The 19,087-nt window shown below is 52.4% G+C and overlaps 1 protein-coding gene across 6 annotated transcripts; it reads right to left on the reverse strand.

The window, feature by feature from the left end:
- Window positions 1-234: 234 nt before the first annotated feature.
- Window positions 235-16,719, reverse strand: Prc1 (protein regulator of cytokinesis 1). 6 transcript variants are annotated; one of them, XR_006146060.1, is made up of 16 exons: window positions 16,603-16,719; window positions 12,057-12,189; window positions 11,760-11,882; window positions 11,268-11,501; window positions 11,021-11,191; window positions 8,571-8,720; window positions 7,421-7,568; window positions 6,503-6,639; window positions 4,832-4,927; window positions 3,647-3,793; window positions 3,407-3,514; window positions 2,837-2,947; window positions 2,456-2,555; window positions 2,050-2,091; window positions 1,905-1,937; window positions 235-1,010 (listed from the first exon to the last, which is right to left on the reverse strand). XR_006146060.1 is itself a non-coding variant. In XM_042670416.1 (16 exons), exons 1-15 carry the CDS (start codon window positions 16,695-16,697, stop codon window positions 1,929-1,931), a joined length of 1,881 nt encoding a protein of 626 aa, XP_042526350.1. In that variant the 5' UTR covers window positions 16,698-16,719; the 3' UTR covers window positions 235-1,010; window positions 1,905-1,928. The 6 variants fall into 6 exon arrangements, 5 of the variants coding, with proteins under 5 accessions (XP_042526350.1, XP_042526348.1, XP_042526351.1 ...); XM_042670416.1 differs by having other exon boundaries at window positions 2,379-2,555; XM_042670414.1 differs by lacking the exon at window positions 1,905-1,937 and having other exon boundaries at window positions 2,379-2,555.
- Window positions 16,720-19,087: the final 2,368 nt, after the last annotated feature.

Consider the following 19,087-nt stretch of genomic DNA (forward strand, 5'->3'; position numbering starts at 1 on the left):
TAGGATTTCAGGGATTTCAGGCATGAGCCACCAGTGCTCAGCTCAGGAAGAAATGTTGGCCCCTTTTTCTTGAAGGGTTCTCATGCATTGTCTGGAGTGGTGTTAGTGTCACAACTCCCCCCCCCCGCCCCCCCCAAGTGTTGGCCTTAGGGGTGTGTGCCTTCATGCCGGATCCTTTTAAGGAAAATTGTGGGCATATAAAAATCATAACCAAAAGGACATAAACTTGCTTTAGTCAACAGGCCAAACACCACAAATAACTGATTTGAGGAAAAGTGACATCACAATGTGTATTTTTGAAAGGTAAAGTATACATTTTATTTTAAAAACATATGTCTATATATATCTATTAAAACAAGATTATATACCTCACTAGAGAGGCTGACATCATGGACCAGGTCAGCACAGGTCAGCCTTCGGGAAGCAGGTGGTGTACTGACAGCAGTAGTGCAGGCAGGGCAGGAATAAATAATAGTGTCTTGGGAGGGGTCCACCCCTGGGTGCAAGTGCAGGAACAGCTCCCTAGTGGGTAGCGTGTGCAAAGCTGCTGGGGTGGGCTGAACCCACTGTCCAGGTGTGGCGTGCTACCTCCCCTCAGCAGACTGTGGCGACAGCAAAGTTACCAGTAGCTACACAATTAGTCAAATAAGTTGCTAATTATACAACAAGCATGGTAATTAATAATTATACAAGCTAACCAGAAAATTACTTCACGTACCTACGATAACAAGCTCTCGGTCATGCCTCTAGTAAGAACAATGCGACAGAAAAAGTCCCAGATACTACATTTGTACTCGGACGTGACCAGGTTTTACAGGGTCTTGGGTGAAACCCAGTCCTGTGGCCGTCCACTCACATCCCTAGAACCTGTCTGGGTTCCCCTGTTCATCACCAGTCTAGGAATAGGAATGCAGAGCCGGCCACACGGTCAGCGCTCCTCAGGAGTAAATGTTGGTTGAATTGAGGATTCGAGAATCAGCATCAGATTTGGAGGCTTTTGAGAGTTCCCGCTGTTGAAAAGCAAGTGATCTCAGGTTAGGACCGGCAGGTGCGGCCCTCACCCTCCACTAGGCAGACTGAGCGTGTGCACACGCATGCTCCCGTTGATTGCCACAGCCGGGCATGCTCTTAAACTCCCCATCAGAAAACCCCTCTCCAAAGCTACATGATATGCTTTACTTTGAGCCCCTGATAAACCAGTGGGCCAGCTCAGGCTGTTTGTCTACCGACCGCTGGGGTGAGGGCCTTGAGGCCTGCTGGTGCTTTGTTCTCCTGCCTGAGCGCACCATGCAGACAGAGGAGAAAAGGCAGGAAGGACAATCGCGAGCAGTTAGTGTGAACATCGAAGACCGGCAGAGGCGGCGTGTTCAAGCCCTCCATCAGGGAAGTGAGCGGGCTCTGGCTGTGCCCTCCTGGCAATATGCTCCCTACCCTGTAAGGTGCGCCCCACATCTCAAGCGCAGTTAGGGTCAGCAAGGGAGGCAGCCTGGGCTTCACCGTCTCCCGTGGAGGGTGAGTGAGGCAGCCTGGGCTCCAGGGCTGGAGGCCGTGGAGGCCAGTGTGCCACACATCTGTATCTAGTGCCCCACGTGTGGTTAGCCACGGTGTTAGAGTTGAGCGAAGGCAGCCTCAGTAGACAGAACAGCCCCCCAGCGCCAAGGGGTTAGTAGTGCAGACTCCGGCATAAGCAGCACCCAGGCCAAGAGCCTCAAGATCAGCAGCACACAGCTGGGGCCTCCCTCCCGTTGTCAGCACATCCCAGGTCTTTGATAACCACAGGTGGAAAGGGTGAAGGCTTCTCAGGTCTGAGGCTGCCTGCCACTGAGTGGGGCTGAGAATGCAGTTGAGGTTTCCTTACTGCTCTGCCCATGCCAGCCGACGGCAAACACGAGCCACACACTCACCTTCTTTGTTCACCGTAAGCACTGTCACCTCCTCTGTGTAAAAAGCGTCTGTGGTTAGTGTACTCGTGGCCCAGACGGGAGTGAAGGCAGATGACAGATCAGTTTGGAAAAGGGATGTGGGGCATGCGGGAATTGCTATACAGACCTGAAGCCCAACAGCAGAGCTGTCAGAGAGGGGTGGCTCCTTCTAAGAACAAAGAACGAGGACAATTACCAAGAACTCCACACCAAGCAAGCACCAGGGCAGTGAAATGTGGTCTCCCTGCAGCCAGAGAGCAGTGTAGCTCAAGCAGGACCTGGTCTGCAGCCTTCAAGCCACCCATCCTCACCACCATCAAGGCAGGAAAGGAAGGGTCGGCCTCCAGGTTGCCTGTCCTGAACAAACAAACAGCCTGGGGGTCCCTTGGGAAGACGCCTACTGTGCCCCAACTGTGTGCTCCCCAGAGACTGGTAGAGTTTAGAAAAGTGAATTACCGCAAACTCAGAATAGGTGCTGGCAACAGAATTAACGCTGAAGTTGCGCTGCAGGGGGGCCGAGTCAGGGTACCCACCGCTCAGGAAGCTGCCGTTGAGCTCCACGTTCTCCTTGTTGGCCCCATGCCTGCCAGCACGAGGCGTTTTCTTCCCGGAACAGGTAGAAGACATAACTGGCTGGAAAGACGGGAAAGACAGCCATAAATCACTTACACTGAATGCACAAAACCCCTACACTGCTCAGTGGACTTCTGGACATAAAGTCTCCCTGCACACTCACCCTGGCCGGCTTAGCAGAACCGCTCTGCCCTGCTCTCCTGAGTGTGGGACTGTACTGAGACTGTTGCTACGTGGGAGTGAGCCCAACCCAAGTTCAGCTTCCCCAGCACAGTGATCTGCCAACTCCACCTCTCGGGCCTCTGGGTGAATGTGAAGATGTCCTTCTACAGTGTACTGACCTTGCTGCCAGAAGGAGGAAGTCGAGACATTGGGGAGCGATACATCGTGCCCCCAAAGACGGGCCGAAGGCTGCTGTTGGCTGTAGCATTGGACATGGTGGTCGTGTTCAGCTAAGGAGAAGCAAAGATCCAAGCGTGAGAACAAGTGGGTGGGCAGGTGGGTCCTCCTGTGCCCAGGCCCGCCCCTGCAGGTGCTGCTGCTGCTCTAAACCCCAGAGATAGGGCGCCCCACGCAGGCCACTCCCTGCTACTTGAGCCACACGCAGCCCCAACTGCTTTACATTTAGATTATTTTCAGTTCATTAATAGGAAAGCTGTCAGCAGCTGACCAGGAATCCTGCCTGTCCAGAGCTATCAATGTAGTTAAGAGAAACATCTGAAGGGCTCTTCATCCTAACGTGTTGGAAACCATTGGTCCCTAACTGCATTTAACCCAAGAACTTAAGCCGGCACACACTAGAGCTGGGGCTGGAAATCCCGCCCGCCCCCCGACATGAAACTAGACTCGTGGGACAGAGAGCAGGGAGGCCACGCAGGGCCTTGGGGCCCGAGGGAGAACGAGGGCTTCACCTTGCGCACTTTGCCAGGTGTGTTCGGGGTGAGTCCTCTCCGCTTGGATGTGCGGGGAGTGCTGCCGTAGAGCATCTCCTTCTCCGTCTGTTTCTTATTCTTTAATTGCTGTGTGAAAAAGTAAGGAGCAGCCAGGGTGAGGCCCCAAAGATGTCTCAGAGCCTGGGCTTCGGGAGCTCTATTCAGGCCCCGCCCTGCGCAGCAATGGGCCACCCACAACCACCCTCTTCACACACTTACCCGCTCCTGCTTGGCTTGCTCTTTCTCCAGCAGATGTAGCTGCCACTGCTCCGCCACATAGTCCATGAAGCTCTTCCCATTCACCACAAAGGACTTTGAATGCTCCCGCTCCCACATTTCAATCTGGGCCTTCAACTCCTCTTCCAGCTGAGACCAGAAACAATGACGTGTTAACTACTTCAACTTTGGTGTGACCCCCAAATGAATGGTTACCCTAAAGAATGAATGTTGGCACAACATCAGGACACTGGCCCACGTGGAGGAGGTCAGAAGTGACAATCAAGGCCAGGAGGGTTCCTTCCCAGCACACTAAGGAAACACCCACCACCTCAGGGTCTGAATACCAACGCTGTTCTTTGACTGAGACAAAATGTTACTGCCCAGGCAAGCCTCACATTCACAGTGCTCCTGCCTCAGACTCCTGAATGCTGGGATGATAGGAGTGTTGTGCCAAGTCTGACTCAAACCAGTTTTTGATGCCTAAAGTGAGCGTTCACTGGGAAGGTGAGCAGCGTTTTGAACAGGGGTATGAGCTGAACCATTTGGGGTGCAATATGGAGCTTGTACTTGTACCGGCTGCGAGAAAATTACTTTCCAGCACCTGATTTCTGTAAAATCAGAACTATTATCTATCTCTAAGGAAAGTGACAGTTATAGGAATAAATAAAACACTATGAAATAGTTTCAGAAACGAATCAATAAATACGATTACTAAAAACAGTAATGAAGGGTCTGTAAGCGAGCCTGGTCTTCTTACAGGCTGACTTTGTGTCCAGCCTTCATGGCCCCCTAGACCTCAGAATGTGGCTGTCGGGAGAAAGGCTCTTTGAAAGGGGTTTGACGAAATGAGGCGGTCGAGACACAGCTGGAGTGAAGACAGGCTAGCTACAACGCAGACACCGGTCTGTCAATGACACCTTCACTCACACTTCCAGAACAAAGACAAAGCTGGCATCCCTTGCGCAGCCCACCCAGTCTGTGGTGCTTGTTCCCGCAGCTCTCGCAAATGGGTACACTCACACAGCAGCTGCCGTTCCACTTCAACCCCACCCAGCAGGCAGTCTCAGGGGGAAGGGGACACAGAAACAGGCCCGGAGGGCGGAGCTCGGAGGTAGAGCTCTGGCACTATGTGAAGCTAGATTTGATCCACACAACACACAAAAAAACCCATCAGAACAGTATTACCTTCGGGAGTGTTTTCTGGAGTTTGGCTCTCTGTTTTTCTTCTTTTAAAAGATTTCCTCCTCTGTTTGTAAATCGACTTGGATCTGAAGCTTTTCTCTGTGAAAAGTATGAAATTCATTCATTCATTCATTCATTGTGCCAGTCCTATAGACTGAGCCGAAGCCCAGTGCTGTCCCTGAGCTTTTTTTTTTTTTGCCACAGCTAGCACTCTACTTGACCACAGCTCCATTTCTAGTTTGTTTTTTAGTTGTGGTTGGTGATGTTAATTGAATTTAGAGTCTTAAGGACTTTCCTGCCCAAGCTGGAAGATCTCATCTTCCTGAGTAGCTGGGATTACAGGTATGAGCCACCAGTCCTGACTGAAAAATACAGCTTTATTAGAATAAAATCTAGATTAGATGGGCCAGTGGCTTCTGCTAGGATTCCTTGTTCTGATGAAACAGAACACGTTACTAACATGACTGAGCTCTGCAGTCTGTCTCCTCTCAGCAGTGAGCAGCACTGTCCCCCCAAGCCAGGGTACCTCCCAGCCATGGGCACAGCCACCCACTGGTGTACAAGAACACGAGTTCCTTTTCATCTAAAAAGGAAGTCACGCCAGGCGCCGGTGGCTCACGCCTGTAATCCTAGCTACTCAGGAGGCTGAGATATGAGGATCGTGGTTCAAAGCCAGCCCAAGCAGGAAAGACTGTGAGACTCCTATTTCCAGTAAACCACCAGAAAACCGGAAGTGGTGCTATAGCTCAAGTGGTAGAGCGCTTGCCCTGAGCTGAGGAGCTGAGGGACAGCGCCCAGGCCCAGAGTTCAAGGCCCAGGACCGACAAAAAAAAAAAAAAAAAAAAGAAGTCACAAGTCAGCAGCAGCCCGCCATGTCCATGACTGTGCTCCATCCCTGGCTTCCCCTTAAATACAAAATACTTTCATTAGATTACATTGGTTATAAATCAAGTACTACTAAAAAATGGGAGAAGAATATAAATCATTTTTGACTTTTGGAAATCAAATGTGAAAGAATTATTTCCCTTCCAGATATCAGAAGCCTGGTAAAGAAGAAAGGAAACGGATTTTTTTGTGTGTTCCAGTACTCAGGGCCTGTGTTTTGGTTTTTTTTTGGTCGATCAAGGCGCTTGAACTTGAACTCTGCCTGGGCGCTGTCCCTCAGCTCTACGGCTCAAGGCGAGCTCTCTACCACTTGAGCTACAGCGCCACTTCTGGTTTTCTGGTGGTTTATTGGAGATAAGTGTCACGGTCTTTCCTGCCCGGGCTGGCTTTGAACCGTGATCCTCAGATCTTAGCCTCCTGAGTAGCTAGGATTACAGGCGTGGGCCACTGGTACCCGGCTGTGGGCCTGTGTTTTTTTGATCAAGGCTAGCACTCTACTACCTTGAGCAACAAGCTTTACTTCTGGCTTTTTTTTTTTGGCAGTTCATGGAGAAGAGTCTCACAAATTTGCTGCCTGGCTGGCTTCACACAGTGATCCTCAGATCTTAGCCTCCTAAGTAGCTAGGATTACAGGTGTGAGCCACTAGTGCCCAGCTTTCGTTTTTTTGTATTTTTGAGACAAGGTCCATGTTGGCCTAGAATTCACAATCCTCCTGCCTCAGCTGGGGTCAGGGCATGCTTTATTAATGCTTCATTTCACTCTGGAAAAAACAGAAATTAGGGAAGTACCTCAAATTCTAAGAAGAGCTTCCAGCTCTCTTCCCACTTATGAACACCTTCAAAGAGTTCCTTGTGAGCTTCATAGTAGTTTTTTAACCGTACAACCTCAGCATCATGTTGCTGCAGCAGGTTTTCTGTAAAATTATCTGCAACAGACACACCCAGCAGTTTAAAATCAAGGAGTAGCTAGGTAGTAGAGCTGTTGCCTAGCCTGTATGACATCCTGCTTTCTAAACCCATCACCACAAAAAACAAAACGAACAAAAGCCAGACATGATCAGCTGCCAGGGACTGAAAGGATTCTCTAAAATCTGTCCATCTCCTGTCTTGTCTCAGGGTTGTTTCATATTCTTTCTTTCTGCCTTGCTTAGACAACAGAAGCACGGGTCAGGGAACTGCCTAAATTTGAACTGTTAAGTTCAACTCATAGTGACCTGGAGTTCCAGGGGCTTTGTGAGTTAGACTTCTTTGGGTGCAGACATATATTTACCTGCTGTATGCCTCCAGGTTAGGCTGCTACAAACAAGAAGCCTAAGGCCCTGAATTCAAACCCAGCACTGGGAAATAAAACCCAGTCAAAATGTACTTAGTGTTCTTATGTCTTTTTTTTTTGGTCGGTCATGGGGCTTGAACTCTGGGCCTGGGCGCTGTCCCTCAGCTCTTCAGCTCAAGGTGAGCACTCTACCGCTTGAGCCACAGCACCACTTCTGGTTTTCTAGTGGTTCATTGGAGGTAAGGGTCTCACGGACTTTCCTGCCCAGGCTGGCTTTGAACTTAGCCTCCTGAGTAGCTAAGATTACAGGCGTGAGCCACGGGCACAAGGCTAACAGAGATTTCTGAGAGTTGGGTAAGTCTATTCAGAAAAGGAAACAATTTTCTGGTGAAGATTTGGGCTTACAACTGTCAGTGAGCAGACCATGAACTCACCAGCATAGTAGGGGGAAAAAGCCTGTCTCTGTTCCAGGCTGTAAAAACACTGGTCCCAATACTGAGCCACTTCTGCTCGAACGGCCTCAATCACTTTCTTCAGGTTTTGCATTTTTAACTCTTCTAACCGATCCACTTCTAATCGCAGCTGAAAAAAACATGAATTAAATGTGGTCAGCATATTTTTTATTTTCATGGAGATTTATAGAAGTTTCTCCTTGTTTTCAATAAAATTACAACACAAAGCCACAGAAGTAAATCAACATAATTAGTAGTAATGACATATACAGAAGGCAGAAATCTAAGAAGATAAAAAGCAGCAGCTAGGTGCCTGTCATCCTAGCTACTCAGGAGACTTAAGACCTGAGAATCGTAGTTCAAAGCCCAGGCAGGAAAAGTCCTTGAAACTTTTTTTTTTTTTTTTTGGGTCAGTCATGGGCCTTGAACTCTGGGCCTGGGCGCTGTCCCTCAGCTCTTCAGCTCAAGGCGAGCGCTCTACCACTTGAGCTACAGCGCCACTTCCGGTTTTCTGGTAGTTTATTGGAGATAGGAGTCTCACGGTCTCTCCTGCCCGGGCTGGCTTTGAACCGTGATCCTCAGATCTCAGCCTCCTGAGTAGCTAGGATTACAGGCGTGAGCCAACAGCGCCCGGCGTCCTTGAAACTCTTATCTCCAATAAACCACCAGAAAACCAGAAGTGGTGCTGTGACTCAAGTAGTGAACACTAGCCTTGAGCTGAAGGGCTGAGAGACAGTGCCTAGACCCGGAGTTCAAGCCTCACAACCGACAAAACAACAAAAACAAGCAGGCCATCTTTTTTTTTTTTTTTTGGTCGGTCGTGGGGCTTAAACTCTGGGCTTGGGCACTGTCCCTGCACTCTTCAGCTGAAGGCTAGCACTCTACCACTTGAGCTACAGCGACACTTCCGGTTTTCTGGTGGTTTATTGGAGATAGGAGTCTCCAGGTTTCTGCTGCCCAGGCTGGCTTTGAACTGCGATCTTCAGATCTCAGACTCCTGAGTAGCTAGTATCACAGGCAAGAGCCACCAGCCCCGGCAAACAGGCCATCCTTTGCTGTTCCCCAATGTAGAAGGTGGGGAGGATATCTTACAGAAGAAAGACTGTTATACAATACCCACTACATTTCTTACCGCTTTCCTGATGTTGGCCTTTGAGCCGGTCATAAAAGTATTCATGGCTTTTCTCTCCTCCTCAGGTATCTGCAGCCTAGCCCAGAGCTCTTGGATTTGCACACGTAGCCCCTCACACAATGCTTCATTCTGTGACTTGCGCATTTCCAGCTATAGCAAGAAAAAGCATTACTTGAGAACATTCACATAGAAAGACTGGCCTTCTGGCCCTCCCAGAAAAAAGTTTAGATTCTCACAGAGAGGAAGTTCTTTCACCTGTTTTTTTGTTTATGTGCCAGTACTGGGGCTGGCACTTAGGATCTGTCCCTTAGCTTTTTCATTCAAGGCTGTTGCCCTATCAGTTGAGCCACAACTCTACTTCTGGTTTTTTGGTGGCTAAGAAAAAGAACCTCATGGACTTTCCTGCATGGACTGGCTTCCAACTGAAATCCTTAGATCTTGGCTGAGCACTAGGATTCCATGCATGAGCCCTTGGCACCAATCTTTTTTTTTTTGGGTCCGGTCGTGGGGCCTGAACTCTGGGCCTGGGCACTGTCCCTCAGCTCTTCAGCTCAAGGCGAGCGCTCTACCACTTGAGCCACAGCACCACTTCCGGCTTTTTTTCTTTTTCTTATGTGGTGCTTGGGAATCGAACCCAGGGCCTCATGCATGCAAGGCAAGCACTCTACCACTGAGCCACCTTCCCAGCCCCTTCTACGCAGTTCTAAAAGACATGATTAGGTGCCTCTGAACACAACCTGTAAGGCTGTCAGGATTTAAGATTAGAATTCAGATTTTGAGTTGAACTTTTTTTTTCCATTTAACCCTTAGTTCAGATAGCTGATAATACTTCATTTGAAATTTCAACTGAATGTTACAAATTTAATAGTTCTTATCTATATACAAATTGAGCGTTTGTTTTAGAGGAACTGATGTTTAAATTCAGGGACATGCCCTCTGCTAGACAGGTGTTCTAAAACTTGAGCCATGCTATGAATATAGCCATGCTATGGATATGGATATACATGAGTACAGTGGTACTCAGGTTCAAGATTCAGGTTTAAGGACTGGGAAGGCGGCTCAGTGGTAGAGCACCTGCCTTGCATGCATGAGGCCCTGGGTTCAATTCCTCAGCACCACATAAGCAAAAAGAAAAAAGCCAGAAGTGGCGCTGTGGCTCAAGTGGTAGAGCGCTAGCCTTGAGCTGAAGACCTGAGGGACAGCGCCCAGGCTCAGAGTTCAGGCCCCACGACCGAACCCAAAAAAAAAAAAGACTGAAGAAGCGGCTGGGAAAGTGGCTCAGTGGTACAGTGCTTGCCTTGCATGCATGAGGCCCTGGGTTCAATTCCTTAGCACCACATAAGCAGAAAAAGCCGGAAGTGGCGCTGTGGTTCCAATGGTAGAGTGCTAGCCTTGAGCCGAAGAGCTCAGGAACAGTGCCCAGGCTGAGTTCAGGCACCACGAAAGACTGAAGAAAAAGCTAGTCTGACACTCAAGGCTTATGCCTATAATCCTGCTACTTAGGAAGCTGAGATCTGGAGGATTTGATCAAGGCCAGCCTAGGCAAAAAAGTTTCCTACACTCCATCTCCAAAATGACCAGCCGAAAGCAAGACTGGAAGCAAGGCTCAAGCAGTGGCATATGTCAGCAAGTGTAAGGCCAAGTTCATTTTTTTTATTATTTTTATTATAAAGGTGACATACAGAGGGGTTACGGTTGCGTGAGTCGGGTAATGCACTGTACCACTTAAAAAAAAGAGTTGGCTGGGCACTTGTAGCTTACACCTGTAATCCTAGCTATTAGGGAGGCTAAGATCTAAAGATCGTGACTCGCCGGGCACTGGTGGCTCACGCCTGTAATCCTAGCTACTCAGGAGGCTGAGATCTGAGGATCGCGGTTCAAAGCCAGCCCGGGCAGTAGAGACCATGAGACTCCTATCTCCAATAAACTACCAGTAAACCGGAAGTGGCGCTGTAGCTCAAGTGGTAGAGCGCTCGCCTTGAGCTGAAGAGCTTAGGGACAGCGCCCAGGCCCAGAGTTCAAGCCCCACGACCGACAAAAAAAAAAAAAAAAAAGATCGTGACTCAAAGCTAACCCAAGAGGAAGACAAACCCAATCCACATCTCCAGTTAACCAGGAAAAAGTCATGCGTGAAGCTGGGTTCCGGTGGTTTAGACCTGTAAATCCAAGCTGAGATCTGAACATCATGATTTGAAGCCAGCCTGGGCATACAAATCAGGATAGACAAATCCAGAACACTCATCTCCAACTAATCAGCAAAAAGCCAGAAGTGGGAGTGTGGCTCATGTGGTATACAGTACAGCCTTAAGCAGAAAAGTACCCAAGCCTTGCATGCAAGCCCCAGGGCCTGCATATGCACACATGCACATAGTCATTTTCCCCCAGCACTCCCCCCCCACACACACACACCAGTGAGACCTCAGACCATGTGCATCTTGAGAGAAGATCACCTGTTGCAGCAGCTTCCGTAGGGTTGTGATGTTCTCCAAAGACAAACAGAAGGCATCTTCATCTTCACACACCACATCTCTTTCGAAGCTAGTGTCTGGAGTGTGTTCCAGTTCTTCCATACACAGGATGATTTGTCTCTTTATGTTCACAAACTCCTCATGTCTAGAGTTCTGCAAAACAAATCTATTATAAGATACCTAGAGGAAGGCCAGCTGGAGATGGAGGTGCAGCAGCAAGTAAGTATACCTTTGTTTCTCGAAGAAACGTCACATGTTTCCTCAGCTGGTTCAGGTCTTCTATGCTGGGAACCAGCATGCTACCAGTGTCATAATGGGGCACGCAAAGAATCTCACACAGCTCTTGATCTTGTTCTTTAAGTAGCTTCAGTTCCTGTTTTCTGTCCTTCTTCTGCTTTCTCATCAATTCAACCTGCGTGCGCAAGTCTTTCTCTAGCTGTAAGATAGTCACTTCTCCTTCCTCCTATTTAAGATAATGTACCTCTGTTAGACTTCCTGCCTGGGGTGGATTCAAACTGTGATCTCAGCCTCTTCAGTAGCTAGGACTACAGGCATGAATCACTAGGGCCCGGCTTGGAACTAATTAGCCATGCAGCCTGTCTTCCCCTCGTCCCATGCTAGCACCATCCTTACAGGGAAGCCTTCTGTCTGCAGTCCCAAAACAATACTTCCCCTAAATGCAGGCTGGATTTTCTGAGACCTCTGCTGTGGGCTGACGTACCTGGAAAGGCTCTACACGTAACTCACTGCACAAGGTGTTTAGCTCCTTCTGACAGACAGATATGCTTTTGATAAGCCTCTCTTTCAGGCTCTCCTCTTCAGCAATCATCCTATCCAGGAGATCCTATAAAAGAAAAAACAGCTCATAAAAGTTTGAGACCTCAACAACAAAACCCTGGTAATTCCGAAATTTCTAGAAAGTACTTAAAAACAAAACCCAAGTGCAGCTGATTAGAAGTCATCTCCGTCCATTCTGGGGAGACACGGAGGCCCTCCCAGCACAAGGCTCTCCACTCACCTTGATATGCTTTTTCACCACCTCCGTTCTTTGCAAGCGCTGGTCTTCTGGAATCCCAATCAGCTCCCATATCTCCCGAAGGTCTACTAGGGCTTTCTGGAGACAGACGACGGACTCCTCGGCCAGCACTTCACTAATACACAAAAAAAAGAAATACCTTTCTTAGCTGGGCGTCGGTGGCTCACGCCTGTCATCCTAGCTACTCAGAAGTCTGAGATCTGAGGATTGTGGTTCAAAGCCAGCTCAGTAAGAAAGTCCATGAGACTCTTATCTCCAATTAACCACCAAAAAATTGGAAGTGGTAATGTGGCTCAACTGGTAAAGTGCTCACCTTGAGACAGTGCCCAGGCCCAGCGTTCAAGCCCCATGAACAAGGGGGGAAAAAAGCCCCAGGACCAGTGCATGTGCACTCGCACGCGCGCGCGCACACGCACACGCACACGCACACACACACACAAAGCTATTTATTGCTGGTAAGAATCTACAAAAAGTTCGGACTGGGAAGGTGGCTCAGTGGTAGAGTACTTGCCTTGCATGCATGAGGCCCTGGGTTCAATTCCTCAGCACCACATAAGCAGGAAAAAAAAAAGCCAGAAGTGGTGCTGTGGCTCAAGTGGTAGAGCGCTAGCCTTGAGCTGAAGATCTGAGGGACAGCACCCAGGCCCAGAGTTCAGGCCCCACGAACGGACCCCCCGCCCCCCCAAAAAAAAGAATCTACAAAAAGTTATCAGAAGCAGGACACGCCAAGCACAATAAGCAAAATGTATATATCTGCTCATATGGAAGCTAAACTTAAAAGACACACATAGCCGGGCACCAGTGGCTCATGCCTATAATCCTACTCGGGGCTGAGATCTGAGGATCAAAGCCAGCCCAGGCAGAAAAGTCCATGAGACTCTTATCTCCAATAAATCACTAGAAAACCGGAAGTGGCACTGTGGCTCAAGCGGTAGAGCACTTGCCTTGAGCTGAAGACCTGAGAGACAGCTCCCAGACCCAGAGTTCAAGCCCCATGACCCACCAAAAACAAAAGACACATATTTGTGGATACATATCTATGTACACACATAATTACATGTGTAGATAAACATACAACATGAATCTGAGGGACTACTATGGAGAAGGACAAGGGAAACGGGGGTAAATAACACTGAACTAAATACTGCATTAAAGAAACAGCTAGCAATTACTATTTTTTGTTCCCATTTTGTGGCAATACCTGGGCTTGAACTCTGGGCCTCGATGCTGTTCCTTAGCTTTTTCACTAAAAGCTGGTGCTCTACCACTTGAGTCACACCTCACTTGAGGTTTTCTGTGGTTAACTGGAGATAAGAGCCTCAGACTTTCCTGCCCAAGCTGGCCTGGAACCTCAATCCTCAGATCTCAGCCTCCTTAGTAGTTAGGATTACAGGTGTGAACCACCAGCACCCAGCTTTTGCTCTTATCCTTAAATTACGACGAGCAGCCCAAAGAATGGCTAAGTTAAAAAGCATCAGGTGCTGGTACAGTATATAAACTAGTACAATCATCTAAAAAAACTGTTGGGAGTGTCTGCAGTTCAACTTCTATGTATGAACGTGAGGAAACGTACACTATGTTCACAGCACTTAACTGCTCAGAACATCATGGAAGTTATCAAGCCTAGGTGTCCACAAACTCAATGCATCAACAACACCACCTTCCTACAGCAGAGTAATACAATGAGCTCAACACTATTCTGAACCATGTCAACTGAAAGAAGCGAAATGCATACACTGTACCATATGGCTCCCCCTTAGGGAATTCTAACTAAACATGTAAAATAAGTTAGTTTTATTGTGTGGAAATTATATTTCAAATCCAACAACAACAAAATTTAGGAGAAACTCAACGGGAGGAGAAACACATTCAATGAGCAAGAGGCCAGACAAGCCAGGGTGATCAATGCAACTTGGTTGATGTTAAGTTCAAATCTAGACAGGGACCAGAGGCTAATACAGGTAAGTCCTAGCTACTTAAGAGGCTGAGATTTGGGGATTGTGGTTCCAAGCCAGTCCAGGCAGGAAAATCCATGAGACTTTATCTCCAGAAAAAGCAAGAAGTGGTGCTAAGGCTCAAGTGGTAGGTAGAGCACTAGTCTTGAGAAGACGACTCAGGAATAGTGCCTAGGCCCTCAGTTAAAGCCCCAGGATGCACAGCAAAAGATAAAATAAAAATCGTTGTACAGTTCCTGTATATGAATTATACAGGATTGTATCTTAAAGCTGTCATTAAAAAAATCCAGCATTGGGGCTGGGAAGGTGGCTCAGTGGTAGAGCGCTTGCCTTGCATGCTCAAGGCCCTGGGTTTGATTCCTCAGCACCACATAAGCAAAAAGAAAAAAAAAAGCCAGAAGTTGCGCTGTGGCTCAAGTGGTAGAGCACTAGCCTTGAGCTGAAGAGCTGAGGGACAGCGCCCAGGCCCAGAGTTCAGGCCCCACGAATATCCAGCATTTGTTGCTGTTTTTGTGTTTTGTCTTGTTCATCTGTCTTTGGGAAGGTAAGGAGAGGCACAGAAGTGGAGGGACAGAGCTGGGGAATGTTGGGAGCCAAAAGTTGAGTCTCTCAACATAATAGGCTTAACTATCTCACTGGAACGTCTTGAGGCTGAGTTTACAGAATCCCACCTTTTCACCATGCCCTAAGTAAACACTCTGCAGCTGCTAAAGACCGACCACCTTTTCACCTGGCCCTAAGCAAACATCCTACAGCTGCTTCAGCCAATGAAAAAGCTTCCTCAACGGCCAATGAAAAAGCTTCCTTAGAGAAGGCTGCAATGCTTGGTAAGAAATGTATGCATTATCCTGCCCATGTAATTGTAACCCCTCTGTACAGTATGTTCTCAAATAAAATAAAATTTAAAAAAAAAAAAGAAAAAGCTTCCTTATTCCAAGCATATAAATACAGCTGTGTGAAAAATAAAATTTAGCAGCAGCAGCTTGATCAGAGTCCCTGTCTTGCTGTCATTCTTCGTGTCTCTTGTCCCTTCCTTCCTCCTCGCTTAGGTGCACTGCTCTCCTTGATGTCCTGCGGGTCGGGACAGGGGAAGGGGTGACACTGGCTGCACCTGACACCACCTCTAAAACAGGAACACTGAGGCCACTTGCAGCCATCACCGTACACTTCACTTGCCTTTGCAAGGCGTTCACACGCGGGCAAGACCTGACCAGCACGAGCCACAGGGCACGCGCACCCGCACCCCGCACCCGCACCCCACAGCGCCCGGGGGACGCCAAGACCCCACAGCCTCTGGGGACAGCCCTCCAACGCCCCACAGCGCCCTGGGGACACCCCTCCAACGCCCCACAGCGCCCTGGGGACGCCGCACCCACAGCCCCGAGGGGCTTCTGGACGCCTGCACGGCCAGCACGGGAGTCGCCGCGCGGTTGGCAGAGGCCGCGGCCCGCGAACCCGAGCCGCCGCGGCCCAGAGGCTCCGCCCGGGATGGGCGGCCCCGCCGTCGCCCGCCCGGCCCCGCGCCCAGCGCCCGCCACGCGGCCGACCCCGCGCGCAGACCCCGGCCCCGGCCCCGGGCCCGGCCCCAGCCTCGGCCCTGCGCCCAGACCCAGACCCCGGCCTCGCCCCCGCGCCCAGCCCCCGCCGCGGCCCCGGCCTCGCCCCCGCGCCCAGCCCCCGCCGCGGCCCCGGCCTCGGCCCCGCGCCCAGCCCCCGCCGCGGCCCCGGCCCCGGCCCCGCGCCCAGCCCCCGCCGCGGCCCCGGCCTCGGCCCCGACCTCGCCCCCGCGCCCAGCCCCCGCCGCAGCCCCCGCGCCCAGCCCCCGCCGCGGCCCCGGCCTCGGCCCCGCGCCCAGCCCCCGCCGCGGCCCCAGCCCGGCCCCGTGCCCAGCCCCCGCCGCGGCCCCGGCCTCGGCCCCGCGCCCAGCCCCCGCCGCGGCCCCGGCCCCGGCCCCGACCTCGCCCCCGCGCCCAGCCCCCGCCGCAGCCCCCGCCGCGGCCTCGGCCCCGGCCCCGCGCCCAGACCCCGCCGCGGCCCCGGCCTCGGCCCCGACCTCGCCCCCGCGCCCAGCCCCCGCCGCAGCCCCCGCGCCCAGCCCCCGCCGCGGCCCCGGCCTCGGCCCCGCGCCCAGCCCCCGCCGCGGCCCCAGCCCGGCCCCGTGCCCAGCCCCCGCCGCGGCCCCGGCCTCGGCCCCGCGCCCAGCCCCCGCCGCGGCCCCGGCCCCGGCCCCGCGCCCAGACCCCGCCGCGGCCCCGGCCTCGGCCCCGACCTCGCCCCCGCGCCCAGCCCCCGCCGCAGCCCCCGCCGCGGCCCCGGCCTCGGCCCCGTGCCCAGCCCCCGCCGCGGCCCCAGCCCGGCCCCGCGCCCAGCCCCCGCCGCGGCCCCAGCCCGGCCCCGTGCCCAGCCCCCGCCGCGGCCCCGGCCCCGCGCCCAGACCCCGCCGCGGCCCCGGCCCCGGCCTCGCCCGCCCCCCCCCTCCCGCCGCGGACTGACGCGGAGGCCCGGCCCCGGCGGCCCCCGACCCCGCGGAGCGCCCGTTCCCTCAGCGAGCGTGGCTTCCCACCGCCCCATACCTTCTCCTCATGGCGGACGCTCCACGCAGCCGGGTCCCGACCTGGGCTCCTCCACACGGACCGAGGGCGCCAGACACCGCCAGCGCCGACGACATCGCTCCGCGGCGGAGGACAGCGCTCAGAAACTATTCCACGAGCCGTTGGGCCCGGCAGAATTTCAAACCCAGCGGAAAGGCGGGGCGGCGCTGCGATTGGTGCGGCGTTCCGTCACTCTTCACAGAACCCACAATGGCCCCGCCCCTCCGGCGTGCGCGGCGACTGCGCAGTGAGGACTCGGCCCGAGAGAGCCCGCGCTCCTGGCGGGGCCGCAGGAGGACGGAGTGCGCGTGCGCACGTCTGCGTGGCAGCGCACGTCCTAGAGCCGGGAGTCCCCGGGGTCCAGGACCGCGCCCGAGCCCCGCCGGCTCCGGTGAAGAGAGGGAGCGCCTCCCGCCGCGGCCGCACTGGCGGGAGCCCGGGGAGCCCGGAGAGAAGGGCGCCGCCCCGGGCTCCAGACGGGCGTCGCCGGAGGGAGCCCGCAGACTCGGGGGCCTGAGACGGCGGGGCCGGGGCCTTCCGGGTCCCGGCCCGCCCTCCCCGCCGCGGCGTCTCCCAACGCGTCCCTGGCACAGCGTGGTGTTGACAAACCGCAGTGGGTTTGTACCGTGGCATTTTTATCACGTGAACTTGCGGGTCCGACACGACACTCGTGACACCTCAGACCCCGACCGGCCCTCGAGGAGGGAGGCGAGGTCCACCGCCGGCCGCCGGGCCCCGCAACCCCCCCCCCCCCCCAAGCCTCACTCTCGCTGGAGCCCGCACCAGACCTCGGTCCCCGCAGGGACGAGAGGACCTCATCCCTCCCAGGAGGAGGGTGTTCCTGCTCCTGGCAGAGCCGCTGTGTGGGCTGTTTTCTGATGACTGGTTCCCAGTGAGAATAGCAAATTCTCGTTTTTTCACCGAAGGTAAAGGACGCTCTGATCTCATTCACCTCTAGGAGTTTTTTTTCCCAGAGGAGTTTCACAAGTGTTTATCATGGGTTCAACTTGTCAGCAGTGTGCCCAACATTCACACCACTGAGGCAAGCCGCAAGGTTTTGTTTTTTGTTGGCCGTGAGGCTTGAACTCAGGGCCTGAGCACTGTCCTTCAGCTCTTCAGCTCAAAGCTAGCTCTCAACCAGTTGAGCCACAGAGCCACTTCAGTTTTCTGCTGGTTAACTGATTAAGAGTCTCACAGCCACCAGGTGCCAGTGGCTTAGGCCTGTCATCCTAGCTAGCTACTCAGGAGGCTGAGAGCTGAGGATCACGGTTCCAAGCCAGCCTGGGCAGGAAAGTCTGTGAAGACTCTGTTCTCCACTAAACCACTAGAAAACGAAGTGGTGCTGTGGCTCAAGCGGTAGAGCACTCACCTTGAGCTGAAGAGTGCAGGGACAGCACCCAGGCCCAGAGTTCAAGTCCCACAACCAAAAAAAAAAAAAAGTCTCACAGCCTTTCCTGCCCAGGCTGGCTTTGAACTGTGATTCTCAGATCTCAGCTTCCTGAGTAGTTAGGATGACAGGCGTGAGCCCGGCAAACAGCATGTTTTTGCACTCACTTGCACTCTTGGTTGCGCCCAGGGATGGAGCAAGTTGCTGTCAGGTGCTGCACACTAGTTCTGAGAGCCACGGCAGGACAGCCATCAGGGCATGCACACAGCATGGAAACCTGGCAGCATGGCTGTGTGCAACGCTGTCACAGGGCCCTCTTGCCTTTCCAGTGGCAATGTTGTGGAGTGTACGTGCCGTGCCTGGTACAACTTATCTGCATCTCTGCGCAAGCATTCTGATGCCGCACATTCCTTCTGTGAACAGCCTTTCCAATAATGTCTTTTGGTCTTTCATGCTAGAACATGGAACACTCAGCTAGAAGCCAGGTGTGGTGACACCTGTCATCAGGGACTCAAAGTGGGGGGTGGGGGGAAGGTTTGGTTTACTAGTTTATTCTAGACAAGCTGAGTTTGTGGAGTGACAAGTAGCAGGTACTAATGTGACCCTTGGGAGTGAAACTTGAAATTTGGAATTAGCTGAGGAGGAGGAGGGGAGAAGCAACAGGCAGGACAGTCAGAGCAGAGAGGAGCCACTAGAGAAAGCAGAAATGAAAACTAGACTATGTGAAGACAAAAATGAGTATCACAGGAGCGAACACGAGGGTTTCAAGGAAGCACCTGTTAGCAGATGTGCCGCACCTGTTAGCAGATATGCCACACCTGTGTCTAGATGTTCACTGTCTTTCTAGCTCAGGCCTGTAATCCTAGCTACTCAGGAGGCTGAGATCTGAGGATCACGGTTCAAAGCCAACCCAGGCAGTAAAGTCTGTGAAACTCCTATCTCCAATGAACCATCAGAAAACCTGCAGTGGCGCTGTGGCTCAAGAGGTAGAACGCTTGCCTTGAGCTGAAGAGCTCAGAGTTCAAGCCCCATGACTGACCAAAAACAAAGGGGGAAGGGTGTTAGGGAGAAGGGCGGTGA

Source organism: Dipodomys spectabilis, unplaced genomic scaffold, assembly GCF_019054845.1.
Source record: "Dipodomys spectabilis isolate Male_0828 unplaced genomic scaffold, ASM1905484v1 ptg000552l, whole genome shotgun sequence".
NCBI classification, from domain to species: domain Eukaryota; kingdom Metazoa; phylum Chordata; class Mammalia; order Rodentia; family Heteromyidae; genus Dipodomys; species Dipodomys spectabilis.